Source organism: Bombina bombina, chromosome 1 (genome assembly GCF_027579735.1).
Source record: "Bombina bombina isolate aBomBom1 chromosome 1, aBomBom1.pri, whole genome shotgun sequence".
Lineage (NCBI taxonomy): Eukaryota > Metazoa > Chordata > Amphibia > Anura > Bombinatoridae > Bombina > Bombina bombina.
In genome coordinates, this window is record NC_069499.1 from 134,520,337 (window position 1) to 134,539,344 (window position 19,008).

General features: G+C 36.3%; 2 protein-coding genes across 3 annotated transcripts in view; one reads left to right on the forward strand and one right to left on the reverse strand.

The window, feature by feature from the left end:
• The window catches only part of GPR137C (G protein-coupled receptor 137C), a 77,145-nt gene extending 60,990 nt beyond the window's left edge, over positions 1 to 16,155 (reverse strand). Inside the window, exons 1-4 of the mRNA XM_053697615.1 lie at positions 15,501 to 16,155; positions 14,534 to 14,577; positions 12,831 to 13,056; positions 12,573 to 12,719 (exon numbers count right to left, since the gene is read on the reverse strand). Of these exons, the coding sequence (XP_053553590.1) occupies positions 12,573 to 12,719; positions 12,831 to 13,056; positions 14,534 to 14,577; positions 15,501 to 15,818 (735 nt within the window). The 5' untranslated portion in view covers positions 15,819 to 16,155. The remainder of the gene's footprint in view (positions 1 to 12,572; positions 12,720 to 12,830; positions 13,057 to 14,533; positions 14,578 to 15,500) is intronic.
• Positions 16,156 to 16,421: 266 nt separating this feature from the next.
• The window catches only part of TXNDC16 (thioredoxin domain containing 16), a 381,032-nt gene continuing 378,445 nt past the window's right edge, over positions 16,422 to 19,008 (forward strand). For both annotated transcript variants that reach the window (XM_053697616.1, XM_053697617.1), the window contains exon 1: positions 16,422 to 16,702. The gene's annotated coding sequence lies outside the window, so the exon portion shown is untranslated. The remainder of the gene's footprint in view (positions 16,703 to 19,008) is intronic.

Below are 19,008 nucleotides of genomic sequence, written 5' to 3' on the forward strand. Positions count from 1 at the left end.
GATTTTCTCTGAAATTCCTGGTAGTTAAAAAGGGACATAATACTCTGCTAAATCACTTGAAACTGATGCAGTATAACTAAAAAGCTGACAGGAAAATATCACCTGAGCATCTCTATGTAAAAAAGGTATTTTACCTCACAATTTCCTCCGCTCAGCAGAGTAAGTGCTGTGTAAAAAGTTATATTCAGCTGCTGCTCAGCTGCAGGTAAAACAAAAATTAAAAGAAATGAACTGCAGCGAATCAGCATCAGCAGTGCTGAGGTCATGAACTCTTTTACTGCGATCTCAACGAAGCTCACACCCTTGCCTGTCCCGGGACAGACATACTGATTTGCTGCATAAAGTCATTTGCAATGGGGTTTGAATACTTAGGACATTTTGAGGTAAATATCTTCTTTTTACATAGAGATATTCAGGTGATATTTTCTTGTCAGCTTTTTACAGCTATGGTGCATCAGTTCCAAGTGTTTCAACATTTGGGTATCATGGCCCTTTAACAACAGCAAAGTAATATATACTAACAGACAAAAGTAAGTTAAATTGTAGTGAAAACATTTCAGTTTAATTTGGAATTGCTGCAAACAGAGCCTTTATATCCGCCCCAGGGGTTCTCCAGTTACCTTCTCTCTCATGTGAAATTTTCTATCCTATGGAAGACCTCTCTGGGATTTCCAGGTTTCTCCCCTTTTCTTAGAAAATTCTGTGAGTTCGGCCCCTGTGAAGTCTGCGCTATAATCTCTCTCCAAACTAGAGAATGTTTTATTATCTGGCTTATAGAAAGTAATGACGCTCTGGGAAACTGAAGCCGACAGATTTTTTCAATTTTAATTTAAAGGGACAATCTAGACCAGAATTGTTATTGTTTTAAAAGATAAATCTCTATTACCCATTCCCTAGTTTTGCATAACCAACAGTTATTTTAATACACTTTTTACTTCTGATTATCTTTTATCTAAGCCTCTGCAAACTGCCCCCTTATTTCAGTTCTTTTGACAGACTTGCATTTCAGCCAATCAGTGCTGGCTCCTAGGAACTCCACGTGCGTGAGCACAGTGTTACCTATATGAAACACATGAACTAACACCCTCTAGTGGTGAAAAACTGTAAAAATGCCCTGAGATAAGAGGCGACCTTCAAGGGCTTAGAAATTAGCATATGAACATCCTAGGTTTAGCTTTCAACTAATACCAAGAATACAAAGCAAAATTGGAAAATTAAAATTAAAAAGGGCCCTATATGAATCATGAGTTTATTTTGGACTAGACTGTCCCTATAAATAAGACATGCAAAATGCAATCTAAATTTGTAAACGTTACACAAATATACAAAATTATGAGCCTAATTCGTTTAGGTTAAATAGAAACTTAAAGCATAATCAGATTTTGTAAAATCACAATATTAAATACACAGCTGTATACAAAATAAAAAATACAAAATAGAAAGTGCAATGTTTAAATGTAATAAAATGTCATCTGACGTGATATAAAAAAAGAAAGCACAAAGTGTAAATGCAGCAGAACTCATGTCATGCAGTGCTATATTGCACTGGGATTGTCTCTCCTTCACATACAGAAATGCAGGGAAAGCCCCTTGGAGAAGTAAAGCAAAATCTGCGTTTTGAATATTTCACTAGGGAACGTGCAATGAGGTTTTGAATATCAGGGCCTAAATGAGATGTTTGTGTATAAAATGAAGAGCCAGTGCCAAGATATTTTATGAACTCAATGAGGAGCCAAGAACCTACCTTTTGCAACCAGTAGAAATGTTGCATTATTTTAAGATCTATTTTACTTATCCCAGCATCATGTCACAGCCATCAATCAATAACACACATGTATTCTTGCGCCTGCTCAGTAGGATATGGTGCCTCACAAAGTGTGCATATAAAAGTGTGCACATTTTGAGAATGGAAGTGAATTGGAAAGTTGTTTAAAATTGTGTGCTTTAAATAATTAAAGTTTAATTTTGACTTTAGTGTTCCTTTAAGAATGAAATACAATGACAGCAATGTTTTCTTCCATGACATATTACTTAATCTGCCCAGGAAATGGCAGGTGACATCATCTAATTCCTGCAGGGCACATTACTAAGAATTTTGCTGGCAGATGAAATCTCCCTAAACCTCTTACTGTAACGTACACTATGTGTTAATGACAAAAATCCTATTCAATAAATTAGTTAGAACTAAGATCTGGGCAGTCTAAACTGGAATGAGAGTGAGAATGCAACTCCTGAAATATTAAAGGGACAGTCAACACCAGAATTTTTGTTGTTTTAAAAAGATAGTTAATCCCTTAATTACCGATTCCCCAGTTTTGCATAAGATTATAGTAAATGTTTTACCTCTGTAATTACCTTGTATCTAAGCCTCTGCAGACTGCCCCCCTATTTCAGTTCTTTTGACAGACTTGCATTTTAGCCAAATCAGTGCTCACTCCACGGTAAATTCACATGCATGAGCTCAATGTCATCTATATGAAACACATGAACTAATGCCCTCTAGTGGTGAAAAACTGTCAAAATGCATTTAGATTAGAGGAGGCCTTCAAGGTCTAACAAATAAGCTTATGAACCTCCTAGGTTTAGTTTTCAACTAAGAAAACCAAAAGAACAAAGCAAAATTGGTGATAAACTTAAATTGGAAAGTTGTTTAAAATTACATACCCTATTTGAATCATGAAAGTTTTCTTGGGACTTGACTGTCACTTTAACTTGTTCTGTGTTAACCATGTAAAGCACAATTAAAACCAACTTGACATAATGGACTTTGCTAAATCCCTTCCTTCCTATGGATGGGGAAGGAATCTCTGGTACTAAGCAGTGTAGAAGCAAAGCTAATAGAATAAAGAAGACTGAGATTCCTTCAAATATCTCACCATATCAAAGGAAAGAAGTCTCTCCTTTAAAAGAGGACCAGGACAAAATAACTAGTTTCTCTTAGATAGGCACTCTAGGATCTGTAAACAGTCATGATTACCTGCAAGCCTGTAGAAATCTGAAATATGGTTATACAGCAAATTTCACAGCTTTAACATAAGCTGTTGCAAAGAAAACACATTTCTTAAATTTTTGTGTAAACCAATATGGCTGCCACAGCTTGTGACCAATTCCTTCAACATGAACAATTATAACTCTAGGTCACAATATAAGGTAATACAGCAAGTTTCACATTTCTAACATAAGCGGTTCAGGAAGAGAAGATTTTCAAGTGTTTACCGAAATTAGTCTCAAATTGCAATATGGCTGCCAGATCACGTGACCTATGAGATTTATGTTGCATAGGATTATGCACATCATAGATCTCTAGCATTGTGCCAAGTTTCATGAGTTTGAGTTATGCTGGGATTATTATTATTATTATTACCAGCACTATGTGCTTGGCCACCTCAAAACTAATTTTGCCAAATTTCCTGAACCTTTAATTTTCTTTCTGATCACTGCTATGAGAGCCGCCAAGACAATAATATACAAAGGAAAACAAACCAGAAATGTGCATCTATCATAAAAAATATTAATAAAAAAAAAAAAAAAAAAAAAAAAATTTCAGGTTGAAGGGGAGTAAGAATGTATATAACATTTTACATTTTAACCACTGTTCTAAAATTTCATACAGAGGAAACCAAACCCATACATTTCTCTGTGACCAAGTAATGCTCTTTTTTGCTAAAGAAAGAGGGATTTTCTCTGTTGCAGGTAAAGGTCCTTGGCTGAAAATGGGATGGAGACTCTTGGCCTGTTTAATTTATTTCAAGATACTGGGAGTTTGGCTGATCGGGTCTAAAAGGAACAGAGGGAAAAATAGCCTTTTAAAACCTTGTGTGTGTATTGTTGTAACCTGGGCAAGCATTGGTTCTAGCTTTGTTCTTTTCTTGTAGAACCTGAAGACAAAAGAGACCTAAAGTCTATATAGTAGTATTCTGTACCCTATAGGGCTACTTTAGCCAAACAGCACTTTACAAAACTGGCAAACTTCACAGAATGTGCCAGAGAAACTCCAAAACCCAGCCCCTTACCCCTAGGGGAAGATGGTCTTTTCGGATTACAATATGGACTCCCATTCTTACACCTGCATCACACCTTGAAGCTTTATAGCTCTTGGGATTAGTGTTGTGCTCCCTTTTCCTGCATATACTCCCATGTGTGCAGATCTATGCTATTCTACAAAGGTAATAAAGTAGTAAATACTGTCCCTTAAAGGGATATTGTAGTGCAAAACTAACATGCTCTAAATTGTGTGGTGACTGGCAGGGTTGTGGACTGAAACTGCCAATTGGCTCACCAGCTTCCTGCTCAGGATTTGCAGTTTTTTTGTTGCTGCTCCGAACAGAAATTTGTGTTTATCCCCTTTTGTAGGGGGTTAAAACAGTTTCACAGCAAAACAGTGGAAGATGACATGCACTAATGAACTAGAGCATGCAATATTTCTGTTACAATGTCCCTGTAATAGAACAAAAACACTATCATCCACAGCTACAAGCAGAGGAGTTACAGATCTACAGCCCAGCTTTTCAACTTGCATACTGCCAGCAGAAGAGCTTGTTTTGTCTACAGGTCCTAAAGACAACAGGATGTTGCAGGACAGTCTGCTCAGGCCTGGCTCCAACTGCGAGTGAGGATATAGATAAACACTGTTTATGCAGAGGTTTGCCAACTTGTGAAATTATACAGATATTTCAATTTCTTATAACACTTAAAGGGGTAATTCTGATGCAAAATTGATGTAATCTAACAAATTAGAGCATCTTATTTTTCTATTTATACACTTTGCTTACTATGGGATTGAACACCATACTTTAGAAAGGCTTACCAAATTATGTATCTACAAAAATATCCATACACTGTAAAGGGATGCCAAGGTTAATATTAACCCTTCAGGGTACGGCACTGGTCGTTATGCCCTCAAGGTCCAGTGTGTCCTGGGTTGTTAGTGCGCCTCTCTTGCGCCTTTTGGCATGCCCGCACTTTCTGGATTCCTCAGGAGTGGGGCAGTGCATAAATAGCATAATGGAGGACACCTAGGGCTAGCGATTGCAGGGTCAGGGTCTCCCGGTTATCCCATACCTGTCAGTGGAGTGACTCTATTCATGAGATACATGCTGTGATCAGTGTCTCATGCTGCTGGAAGCCTGCAGTACAGTAACTGTAAAACTAATTTTAATAATTAATTTAGTTTAGTTGATTTAATTGTAGACAATTTATTTAATTTATTTATTGATAGTGTAGTGTTAGGTTTAATTGTAACTTAGGTTAGGATTTATTTTACAGGTAATTTTGTAATTATTTTAACTAGGTAACTATTAAATAGCTATTGTACCTGGTTAAAATAAATACAAAGTTGCCTGTAAAATAAATATTAATCCTAAAATAGCTACAATATAATTATTATTTATATTTTAGCTATATTAGGGTTTATTTTACAGGTAAGTATTTAGCTTTAAATAGAATTAATTTATTTAATAAGATTTATTTTGAGTAAGAACACTGGAGTCAGAGACTTCCTGTTGGGAGGAGCTGGCGTGTGAGGACGCCGCTCTGTGCGCAAGTGTTTGTGGCCCATCGCTACCGACTGGTGCTTGCCTTTCCGTTGCTCGTGGAGACTGCTATCCTGGCGGGGTGGAATCCCTGAGCCCGGACGTGGAGCTAGCGCTGTGGAAGTCCCTTAAAGGCCGAATTTGCTCTGCCGGCTAGAGCCTCCTTCTTACCTGGTCCTGGTTGACGGCGGGTCTAAGAGCTAACATCAGCGTGCGCAAGGGGTGCATAAGTCGCTGGCGACGGAATCAAAAGGAAGGTGCCGATATTGAAGCTGCTACCTGGAAGTCCCGATTGCTACCTGGAGGTGTCCGGTGCAGTAAAAGGTGAACGACCGTGGAGAGCAGCAAACAGGCCTAGAAGTGTACAATACTGGAGGTCTTAACCGCAAGTATACATTGTACTGGCTAATAACATTTAAAAAGGCACCTGAAATGCTTGTATGACTCTGACCCTGTCCATACCTTATAGACTGATATTCATGCTGTGTCTGGGGCCTCAAATCTTTTTTTTTTTTTTTTTCTCCAAACACATCTTCAACTGTGTTAAAAGTACAGACATTTGGATACAGGTGAACTCTGCAAGTGGAAGTTTAGAAGCCTATACGGTTTTCTTTAAGTTGTGGCAATAACCCAGATTACTTAAAGCTGAAAGAAGATGCTTTATAATTATAACAATTTGCTTGACGTGTAAAGGAAAGAAGATCAAAACCTATAAACACTGGGAACATTTTATTTTTCAGGAACATTACATTAAAAGGAAAAGACTCCCGATTAATAGAAACCAAGTATTATCTGCCCAACTCAATGTGCTGTCTTCTAGTATACTTTCTGTTGTTGTTACTTATAAGTAATGTGAAGATTATAAATACTAGAGTATTAGTGAATACCCTGGGAAGATAGCTAATATTAAGCAGTTAATGGACTGTCTCTTGGTTCAGTAAGGCCACAGAAAGGTGTAATAGGTGTAGTAGGTTAACCATTAAGGAAAGTATCCTCTAAAGGATAAAGGGGGTTTAAGTTATGCCTATGCTCATAATAATAGAAGAACTTTCTTGTTAATATATTATTCACTGATTCTGGATCTCTTGAAAATTAGTATTTGTGTACTTAATGTTGTAGTGCCAAGCCAGTACTCATAACAACAATAAGTGTGGGAAAAAAAAATTTGTACTGCGGTATTGGATTTAAAATAGAATGTAGATAGCAGCAATTTGGAAAGGAACAAGTGTTTAAACACTTGAGCACTCCCCTTCTTTTTTACACTTTTTTTTTTTTTCCCTCTTTTTTCCCCTCACACCATTAGATCACATGGAAAAATTTGTATCACACACCAAAGCGAGTTCCCCGATAATGCCTCCTAAGCACAAAGGAGAGAAAAAAAAAAAAAAAAAAAAAAAAAAAACACTAGACAATATGACTCTAGCATCTCACATGAAGTCACGCCTAACACATCTATAAATCCTGACTCACCTAACCTTATCAGCCAAATAGCTGGAATTATTAATCCACAGTTTGATTCACTTAAGACAGAAATGACCACACTAACAAATGAGGTAAGACGGTTCCATACTAGGCTTGAAGAAGCAGAAAACAGGATCTGACATAGAAGATAAGGTTAATAGCCAAGACCAACTTACAATAGCACACCAAACCAAGTTAGATGAGTTGCAGGCCAGAATTGAAGAGAGAGGATCGTGCCCGCCGTAATAATTTTAGGATAATTGGATTACCAGAATCTGATAAATATCAAGATTTAATTGCTTTTGCCTCTACTATGCTTCCTGAGATATTAAATTGCCCAAACAATAGTCCAATAAGGATTGAGCGTGCGCACAGAGTAGGACCAACACGTACAAGTAAAGATGGAAACTCGAGACCAAGAGCTGTGATAGTCAAAGTATCACATTTTCAAGATAAAGTTAATATTTTTAGATGCTATAGGAAGAAATATCCACTGACAATAGAACACCACAGGGAAATGTCCCCATTTTGCTCGAAACTTATACAAGCTAATTATAATGCCAGGCTGTTGTATCCAGCAAAATTGCAGTGATGATAAATGGTGAAATTAAGATGTTAAAAGACCCTAAGGAAGCGCAAAGTTTAACAGAAAATAAGATTAATTAATCTGTTTTAGTATTATTATGTTTAAAAGATATTGTATTTAAATGTCTTGCTCTGTTAGTGTTTGGCTTTTTTTTCCCCTTCTTTGGTATATGCATGTTCTTGAAGTTAAGAACATAAATTCATATTTTATAGGAAGTGCTTGGTGTGGGGGTAATTTTTTTTTTTTGTAGCCCTGTTTGGTTTTGTTTGGTGTGTATTGTGCATTTTTTTTATATAAAAGATGGCTGGCTCTGATATAAAAATCCTGTCTTGGAATGTGGGAGGGATAACTTCCCCCAGTAAAAGAAAATCCATCATTAGACAGGCCGGGAAGTTAAAACCGGATATCCTTTGCTTGCAAGAGACCCATCTTAAAGCCCCAGAATTAGCCAAATTTAAAATTCAATGGGTCGGTGAAGTGATTGCTACTTCATGCACCCAAAGAAAGAGAGGGGTTGCAATTCTAATTAACAAGAACTTGACTTATAAGGTTGTGCATGATGAGAAAGATAGCGATGGTAGATTTCAAATAATAAAAATAGAAATTAACAACTCAGTATTTATTTTATGTAACGTATATGGTCCCAACTTTATTGACTGGGAATTCTGGGATAACCTCCGTGGAAAACTTTTAAAATTTTCCAAGGAAAACATAATTATAGCGGGGGACTTCAACATGGTTCCTGACTCTAAGCTTGATAGACTTGATAAAGGACAGCAATGTAAAAAAACTTGTGAAAATAGATTGCTTCGGAATTTTTGTAATTCTCTGGCGCCTACAAAACCCGGATCTGAGAATGTACACCTGCGAGTCGAAAAGTCATAAAACATTCGAGAATTGATCTGTTTTTGGTTTCAGACAAAATATGTGGATTAAATATAGTAACAGACATTGCAGATAGTCATCTCGGACCATGCTATATTAACTTTAGTTATTAAACTAATCTCAAGAAGGAACTAAACAATTTCTCTAAATTTTTCTTTCCTAAACATTTGCTCCATAATATTAAATTTAAAAATTGGTTACAGTCCAAATGGACGGAGTTTTACAATTTTAACAAAACATATAAATAAAACAGAAATCTTTTGGGAGACTGCTAAATGTTTTTTTTAGAGGGGAAATAAAAGCATGTATGTGCAAATGGAAATGTAAGAATAAGCAGAGGGAGTATCAATTAGCCAATGCTTTGAAGAATAGTTTTAGGGCATATATTTCATCTGTAAGTGAACAAAATTGGGATAAATACATTAAGGCTAAATCAGAGAGAGATTTATTTTTAAAGCAACAAACAGCAAGCAGAGAACTGAGACAGAAAGCACTATATGGGGGGTTTCTCAGGGCACTCAGCGAAATATCTTGCACGACTCACTAAGAAAAACCTCAAACAACAGGATAATGGCAGTCCAATCTAATAAGCAAAGATTCACTAACAATGCGGACATAAAAAAAAAAAAGTTTTCCATCTGTTTTATCAGGACCTATATGCAGAAAGAGATACATCTTGAAAATAAAGAAATATTTTGGCAGAGCATTAAAATTCCAAAACTATCTCTGGAGCAATTAAATAATCTTAATCAACCTATTTCTATGGATGAAATCAAAGCAAGTATTAAAAACTCTAAATTAAGTAAAGCTCCAGGGACTGATTTCCTTCCTTCCGAATTTTATAAAATGCTCCAAGAACAAATAAGTCCAATTTTACTTAAGTTGTTCAACGAGTATTATCAGAATGAAAAAGAGTGCTCCAGTAATTTTGCAGCTTCAAATATAGCCCTGATTCTTAAAAAAGATAAAGATGCTGAAAATCCCTCCTCCTATCGTCCCATATCTCTACTTAATGTAGATTATAAGTTAACTATCTTAGCGAAGAGATTGCAGAAATATCTTGACCCATTAATTCATAGTGACAAAGTAGGATTCATGACAGGCCGTAGTTCCATGAAAAGCTTGCGGAAAGTTACAATCCTGCTGGATTGGTACTGGAATAAAGCCTATTCAAAAGGAACCCATTTAAGAAATGACTCAGCAATCCTTACAGTCGATGCCGAAAAGGCATTCGACTCGATTACCTGGGATCATTTATTTACCTCGCTGACAAAATTTGGCCTTATAGGACAATTCCAACAATTTATTCATAATATCTATAAGAATCCTTGTTCTTCTCTGATTATTAACGATGAAATCTCTGAGAGCTTTAAGCTAAACAGAGGTACTAGACAAGGGTGCCCGCTCTCGCCACTCTTGTTTAATTTATCCCTGGAACCATTAGTGATTCTACTAAGACAGGAACTTAAAGGGATATGTCTGGGGAAGAATATTCTGACTCTCCTTCTGTATGCAGATGACCTGTTTATCTTTCTTAATAATACAGTACAGAGCATCCCTCAATTAATACGTATCATAGAGGTTTATAGTTCCATTTCAGGATATAAAATAAACACTTCAAAATCAGAGTTACTATGGATTACGAGGACCCCATATAGAAGTTACAAGTATTAAATATTTAGGTATTGTTCTTAGTGCAGATCCGGCGCATTGGTACGCATTAAATTTTCCTGAATTCTTTGAATATGGGGAAAAAAAAAAAAATTAGAACAGTGTATGAATTTACCTCTCTCTCCGCACGGGTGGCTTTAATTAAATTGTTTTATTCCCTAAACTATTATATTTGTTACAAAATCTTCCGCTTTTATTATCCCGGAGAGATCTAAGTTCGTTCAACCGGGTTTGTTCCTTTTTTATATGGCATGGTAAAAGGCCACGAATATCTATGCAGAAACTGGCCATGCGTAAAAGTACGGCTGGGATGGCATTTCCAAATATTCAATATTACAATTGGGTTTCCCTGTTTAAATATGCAGTAGATTGGATTACCAAAAAAGAATATCTGACCTCATTAGAAATAGAATCGGACCTGGTCTCGCCATTTACCTTAAATGCGATTTTACACTGTTGCCCATCTAAATTACCAGCTAACATCAGCAATATGATAACCTTTTCTAATATTATTCGAGCCTGGCATAGAACATACTCACAGATCAATGTAATACCATATGTATCGAACTATCTAACGATTACTGGGAATCCAGAATTCATTGCAGGTTTGGGACGATCAACCTTTTTAAAATGGAATAATCAAGGATTAATATACCTTGTTCAAATAGTGGACACTCCATCTGGCCATATTAAACCCTTTTGCCAGATTACTAGAGAATTCGGAATTCCCCAATCTGAATTTTTTGCATACCTGTAACTTCGACATTTTTTACAGACGATTAAAATTAAATATAGCCCAGATTGGGAATTAGGAAATCTAGCAGATAATATTAAAGCTTATTCGAAAGGTAATTTTGCAATTACTATTTTTTACACTACCCTGATTTGCCATACGGGACATCAACTTATGAGTGCAATATTAACTAAATGGAATAGATTGTTCCCAGAGGTGACTTTGGAAAATATTCAAGCAAGCTTTTCATTGGTAAAAAAAACAAACTTCTAATGCCTGTAAAGAATCACAATTTAAATTGATTAATATGATCTACATTACTCCTAAAAAAAATTGCAGGGTGGTATACAACTAGTAATTTATGTCCTAGATGCAGCTCAGATAGGGCGGATCTACTCCACTGTTTCTTGTGGTGTCCAAAGATCAGGCAGTTCTGGTCCAAAATTAATTTCTGGCTTAATAAATTTCTGGACACACAGATATTATTAAAATCCCAACAGATCATTTTTCTAGTTAGTCCCGGGGAAAAGTATAGGAATACTTACTTAATTAACACTGCTATTATGATTGGGCGGATATTAATTTTAGAAAAATGGAAAGCTTCTGCAGCCCCTAGTATGGCCGAGTTTTCCAAGCGTATAGAAACACAAATAATAATAGACCAATATAATATATTGATCTGAAACGAAAAACAGATAGAATTTTTTTTTTGCCAAATGGACCAGAGTTATTCAAATAATGCCAACGGGAATACAAAAACAAATGGTTTTTCCATTCAAGCAATCTATTTTCTTCCAATTAAACATTCTTAATGGCAATTTTCCTACTAGTTGGACGAGCTTTATTAAAAGCTAAATCTAGGTAGGCTCATATGCTAATTGCTTAGCCCATGAAGGCGGCCTCTTAGCTCAGGGCATTTTGACAGTTTCCCACAGCTAGAGGGTGTTAGTTCATGTGCCATATAGATAACATTGTGCTGATGCAAGTGGAGTTACCTAGGAGTCAGCACTGATTGGCTAAAAGGCATGTCTGTATATAAGCCTCTGCAGACTGCCCCCTTATTTTAGTTCTTTTGACAAGGTAATCACAAAGGTAAAAAGTATTTTAATATAAACAGGTTGGTTATGCAAAATTGGAGGAATGGGTTATAAAAGGGATTACCTATCGTTTTAAACAAAACACAAAAAAACAAAAAACAAAACACACACACAAAACACTGGTGTAGACTGTCCCTTTAACAAATTAGAGCATATTTTTCAGTTAGAATATACCTTTCATTTGTGAAATATTAGAATTACTTGCAGAGATGGTTGTTTCAACACAACTATACATTAAACCAGCTAAGATACAAACACTATATGGAACTTTGGGTTATTTAAAGGGATACAAAACTCACATTTTTTTTTTTATTTCATGATTCAGAGCATGCAATTTTAAGCAAAAACATGGGCTGGCTCCTATGCTTACATTTCTGCTTTTTCAAATAAAGATAGAAAGAGGACAAAGATTTTTTTTAATAGAAGTAAATTAGAAAGTTGCATGCTCTGAATCGTGAAAGAAAATTTGGGTTTGTGTCCCTTTAAGAGGAAATCAGTGTGTACTTATCAGAGCCTGCACAATCATAAGATTATATAGATTTTTATTGCTCAGATAATATATACTTATGTTACCCACATTTTATTTTATATAATCTTCTTGTACTCACATGATCAGTCGGCCCATTCCATCCATAGCTAAATGGACTGGTTTCGCTTTCTGATGTGGAAATTACTACCAGATTATAGCAAGCTCTTAGAATATAGAGCACACTGATTACTGAGCCAATGACGACTGCTTGGTGCCCAGATGTGCCCTGGTAAAGAGACACATGCCAAGTTATACATTGTACATACGTATTACAAAGCTGGAATAAAATGATGAAGTATTTCTAATTACTGTAGGATACTGGATTTTTTTTCCTCACCTTGGACTCAAGATAGACATATGCAGAAGACATAGTTGATATTTTGTAGGTGCTGTTGGCCAGTGTAACAGAACAAGCAAAAAAGAGACATTCATTAACAATAATTCTAGTGATCGTGATCCACTTGTGCTGGTCTTCAGACTTGTTACGAACGATAAGTACACAAGACAAGTTCACTATTAGGAAAGCAATGCTTGTAAATAAAAATCCCAGGCGCAGAGGAATCCTATAAAAAGGAGAGGGGGGAAATGTACATTAATCCAGTCTAAATATTGCTGCCAGCTACGAAGAGGAAACATCTCTATGAAAAACAATCACAACTAAACAATAAGGATTTGGGAAACCCACCACACAAAACATGAGACTAAATAACTCTAACCCCTAAATCTAAGATTGTGTAAATAAATCGCTTCAAAGCTAAAAACGGTTATATGAAGATAAAGGATGCTCAGATGGATAACAAAGTTATTTCAGCTCAGCATGAAACTGAATAAGCAAAACAACTATTTCCTATATCAGCTATAATAGCTAACCCACTAGAAAACACAATAGAATATTCACTCAGTCTTCTGATGTACAAGATAATAGTCCTATATAGACACAGATGAAATATTAAAAAAAAAAAAAAAGGGGGGGGGTATATTTGGACTTCACCATTTGATAACTACCATATAATAGTTCTACATATAGATGACAAAGAATTGTTTGCTTTGCTTTTGTTTAAAAATTGAGCTTTGTTTCATGCTCCCTACAGAGGCCAAAAAAAACAAAACAAATTTATAACCTAGGTTTTAAAAATTCTGCAAATGGCCTAAACCAGCAATTTGATTTGCAGCATATGCAGGTTACAGAATTTGCTTTTTAGCCACTCAAGGGAGTGTGAGACAAAATGCTCTTTTATATACAAAAGCAAGGAGGAGTCTAATGTCCTTTTTTAAAAGGATGTGCTAGTTCAATAAAAGCATGCAAATTTGTTAGAAAGGTTTATTAAAGACAGTAGAATTGCATAATTAACAAGTGCATAATAAAGACAATGCAACAACACTTAAACTGAATTTCCAATAAGCAGTTTATTTTTTTCTCCCCCATTTGAAGTCCCCTGTATGATATGACAGCCTTCAGCCAATCACAGGCTAGTATACGTACACTCTGAACTTGTGCACATGCTCAGTAGGAGCTGGTGACTCAGAAAGTGTGCATATAAAAAGACTGTGCAAAATTTGATACTGGAGGTAAATTGAAATGTCTCTTAAAACTACATGCTCTTTCCGAATCACCACCTTTATTACTATCTCTACCTCCAGCAAAGGGGTTACACACAGTAGCAGCCATGATCAGGAGCGGCAGTGCGTTATTGCTCCAGAGAGCGGGACAAGGCCACTAAATCAGTAAGAATATGTACATAGCCACCAATCACTGGCTGTCTTGTGCTTAGGGCCAACTCTGCTGGATGTCTATTGAGTGAGATTAACAGTGTTTAATCTCATTAACAACAAGCATTAATGTAATGACAAACGCTTGCAACAATTAGGGCATTTTATTATTGCCTTAGAATGCAAGCTAATTATTTTATGAAAACCTTTTGTGAGGCACATTTATTTCTTCTAAACCAGTCAACGATATCAAAAGTAAATCACTGTGTTTTAATTGCTGCTAAAAAAAGAAAACATTTTTAAAAGCACAATGTATTTAATATTACTTACTTGTATTTGTTCAATTCAGGGGAACACCTTGCTTTAAAAATAACCTTATGGGAGAATAAAAATATGCAACAAATCTGTTAGTTTTACATCTTAATAATGAACATATAGAACTGTATTATAATCCTCTAGTCTCAGAGTAAATGTAAACCCCTAAAGATGATCATATGATATTGTTTAAAAGTTCAAAAAGGCATGTGAGGGGTACATTAGCTTTAAATCATTTCTTGACTGCACAAAGACAATTAACTTTTAATAGAAATAAGCCACCAAGCAGGTTTTATTTTTGCTTACAAAATACAGTCTACCATCCAGTGTTTGTTACTAATCCATAGCTAAGGAAACAAATGCAGCTGAGAGTTTTATTGTGACCCTGTACTTTACATAGTTCTAGCTATGTTGCATTAATTTTGTAGAAGAATATATTTAATTGTGGTGCATAATTTGAAAATATGAATAAAAAGTACATTAACAAGTTTAATATGTAGCCTATTGTAGTACAGTATCAAATATTGTAAGAGATCTGTTTGCAGTGGATATTGCCCAAATAGGTGCAAGTAATAAGCAGAGTCAAGTAGATTTTAGAAGAATGTGAAGCTTGGGTGATAGCACCTGGACTACTCAGAAGTGATAGAAGAGGAAGACATTTAACTGCTGCTGAAACGCACTAACAATAGCAAAGCAGAGCCAGCTGGTGACGTAATGACTGGCAGAGGTCCAACAGCACTGACACTGAATTTGTTACTTGTCATGTCCACCATACCCTAACCCCCCCAACCACTTGCAATAGACACCACCAAATGCAAACCATTAACCCCTGACTATCAGAGAAAGCTGCAACACATTGCAGAAAGGATAATTGCAACGTTGGTTCCAGTAACACTAACAACAACAAAAAATGAAATAAGTTTAAGAAAAAAAAGAAATACTAAAACAAGAAGGTGGGGAAGAAACAGTATAAGAAACTTACCTGTGAAAAATATAGATTAAGGAGACACAAAGTGAAGAACTGCAAAGAAACTGGGAAGCAATAGAGGACCCAGTGTGGAAAAGGTTGCAAGTCATTGGCTTGAGCACAGTTTTTTAGGTAAAAAGAAAACAGGACTGTCCTGAAGCCCACCCAGAGCAGGCAGATAAACAGGACAAGGGTTTGGTGGCTGAGCCTCTTTTGTTTGTAATGTAAAAGCAACCACAGCTGCAAATAGATCAACAAGAAGAGAGCAGAACAAAGCACCGTATAAAAGACAGTTAATGCCAGCTCTACAGACCAGGGAATTGCAGATTTCATGTTTTTATCCTTAAATTTACTGATTCCTCAGCTAAATATTAGAGGAGCTAATAACATTTAAATAAAGGAGGCGGTAATCCTAACCACCGGGCAGAGGAAGCCCCTAAGAAAATTAAAAAGAGAAATAATACTAATGAAAAATACACTTTTAAAAACAAACCGACAGCTCATTAAAACAACATCGAGTTATAACAAAGGGGAGCTCTGTTATTTTCCCCTCATACTCTCAATCACTCTGTCCCCTTTTTTCTCTATCCTCCTCCTACTGCAGTTCTATCTGTTCAAAACAACTCCGCTGGAAGAGATCAGCTGAGCCAAACCATTTGAGGCGCTTGCAACTCATCACAGAGTACGCTGATTGGTCATCAAACGCCCAGCCCACCTTCTCGTTCTGGTTCCTATAAGCCGCGCCTGCTGTCAATTATAAACTAGCTGTACGGTAAGAACCCGCCCTCCAATCGGATCCATGGGTCTTAGTTGCTTATTTGTTGGCTATGAGAAAAACGTATAATTTATTGGTTATTGGAGACGTCTGTCACTTCTTTGTCTGGGCTGGTATACCGCCCCCGCTGTCTTTCTTTTAATTTTGATTGGACGCGCGGGTATAGGTAGGATATTATGGTGAGGGCAGGCTGTTCGGGCTACCTAGATAGCCCTATATTCAGGTTTTGGTTAGCGGTCTGAAGGCGGTGATGTAAGGGAAGGTGTAGGGGCATAGACTGGAGGCTACTGACAGGGCTGTATCCGTATGTGTGCGGTGTGCTTAGCCCTGGGACATTAATAATGCAGGAAGTAGCGTGACACAGAGATACCCGGAGGCGAGATGGAGATGTGACGTGTGTAAGGCATGAATACACTTGAAGGGACGCTGACCTCTGATAATGGTAAGAGGCTAAGCAGTCTCTTGTGGTTTATGTGATATACAGCGTAGCAAATAGACACCGTCAACCACGGTTTACTCTGTGCCGTATAATAGATGGACTTGGAAATCAAAATCTCCCCTGTTCAACTTTTTCTTTGGAATATGAATAATCCTTTGCAATACAATTCAGATATCATAGCTGTCAAGTCACACAATAGAGTGTTTAGCAATGTTTGTCAAGTCACATTGAGAGTGTGACAAGTTATGGGGCAGATAAGCCAGGCTCTACTACAACTGATATTTATGAAGCAGCAACTAGAAAATATAGGTAGGCTCAAATGCTACTGATTGGTGGCTGCACTTATATGCCTCTTGTCATTGGCTTTCAGCTAGCTCCCAGTACTGCATTGCTGCTCCTTCATCAAAGGATATAAAAAGAACGAAGCAAATCAACAGAAATAAATTGGAAAGTTGTTTAAAATTGTATGATCTATCTGAATCATGAAAAAAAAATTAGGTTTAAAGGGACAGTAAACCTTAAAAATAATGTTACATAATTCTGCACATAGTGCAGCATTATATATCATTATATTAGCCAAACTTTGTAAAACGTAATATTCCCTTTGATTTTTTTTTTAAAAAACGGCTGTTTTACAGACCTGCTCTCTGTGCTCTTCTGAGCGGGTCTGTTTTATTCACACAGCGCATCAGGCCAGCTGTATAGTCACAGCCCGGCCCGACCGCGCCATAAGACTAACACTGTCTGACAGCAGGAGCGAGCTGCGCTTAGTGTTATGGCTAATGTAATGTTATATAATTCTGCACTATGTGCAGAATTATATAACATTATTTTTAAGGTTACTGACACTTTAATGTCCCTTTAAAGGGACAGTATACACCAATTTTCATATAACTGCATGTAATAGACACTACTATAAAGAATAAGATGCACAGATACTGATCTAAAAATGTAGTATAAAAACGTTTTAAAAACTTACTTAGAAGCTCACAGTTTAGCTCTGTTAAAAAGGTTTCTGCAACACCCACTGCAAGTGGGAAATGGCTGACACCCCTCCCCCTTCCTTTGCATATGAAAAGATTCTTTACACAAACATGAGCAAGCTGGAGTAGGTATACATCAGTATTCTCCTAAAAATGTGGGGCTTGGTTAGGAGTTTGAAAATCAGAGCAATGCTATTTAAAGATAAGCAAAACTATACATTAAAAAAAACAAACAAACATATAAATGGATCATGTACAAAACATTTATGCAAAGAAAAATCTAGTGTATAATGTCCCTTTAAAGTTGGCAGATTAAAATCATCCCGGACTGATCTGACCTGAGCGATTGACAAGCCCTGCTTTTTGTGAATTGATTAATACAGGGAATGTTTGTGTCCCAAAATTTGTGATCTTGGTTCACTACCATGATAAATCTGCAACTATTTGAGGTTTGTTCTCCATATCACATTATGGATCAGATTTATCATTGTACAGGCGGACAAATTGCGGGAAGCATTTGTTCCACATACTTATTGTTGCGTGAGTGTAGCACCCACTACTTATCCACAGCCGATTGCAAGAAAGCAGGGTTTGTCAATCACACCAGATCAGTCCTGGGTGATTTTAATCCGCCAAAGCAAGGTGGCAAAGAGGGTTTAGCAAATACCAGTTTAAACAGCTGCTTCATAAGTATCAGTTTTAACTTTTAGGCTGATAGGGGTACATGCCATTTGATAAATCTGTCCCTATCGATCAATAAAATTATACTATAAAATGAAAATAATGTATCAGCAACAGCTTTACATTTGCCGTAGGTTTGTAAGCACTAAAATGCTGAACTAGCCTTAAAAAAATAACTATAGTCAGCTTCTTTATATAAAAGTACTATATATACTAAAACCAAGCAACTGATAAATGGTTTAATTTATAGAAAGTACTAAGAATACTACCTTTTTATATATAAATTGACGCCATGATTACAGAGTTATATTTTTACAAAAGTTTAAGTAAAATATTAAACAATACTTGGTGTTAAAATGATCTTTCATTAAGACATACACAAAGCGCGAGGGGATAATATGAATATTACAATGAGTTTCTTTCAGGGACATCATGTGACAACATCAGATATGTAAATTAGCACACACTATTAAAGGGACATAAATGTGTAAAAAGACATTTCTGTAATTTGTTAGGCATTTTATTATTGTACTTTTGCTTGCATATCTCTGTGTTTAATGCCTACAAAGGGGTTACCCACATAGTTGAAGTCAGCTCTATAAATGCAATACACTACTGGGAGCTAGCTGAACACATCTGGTGAGC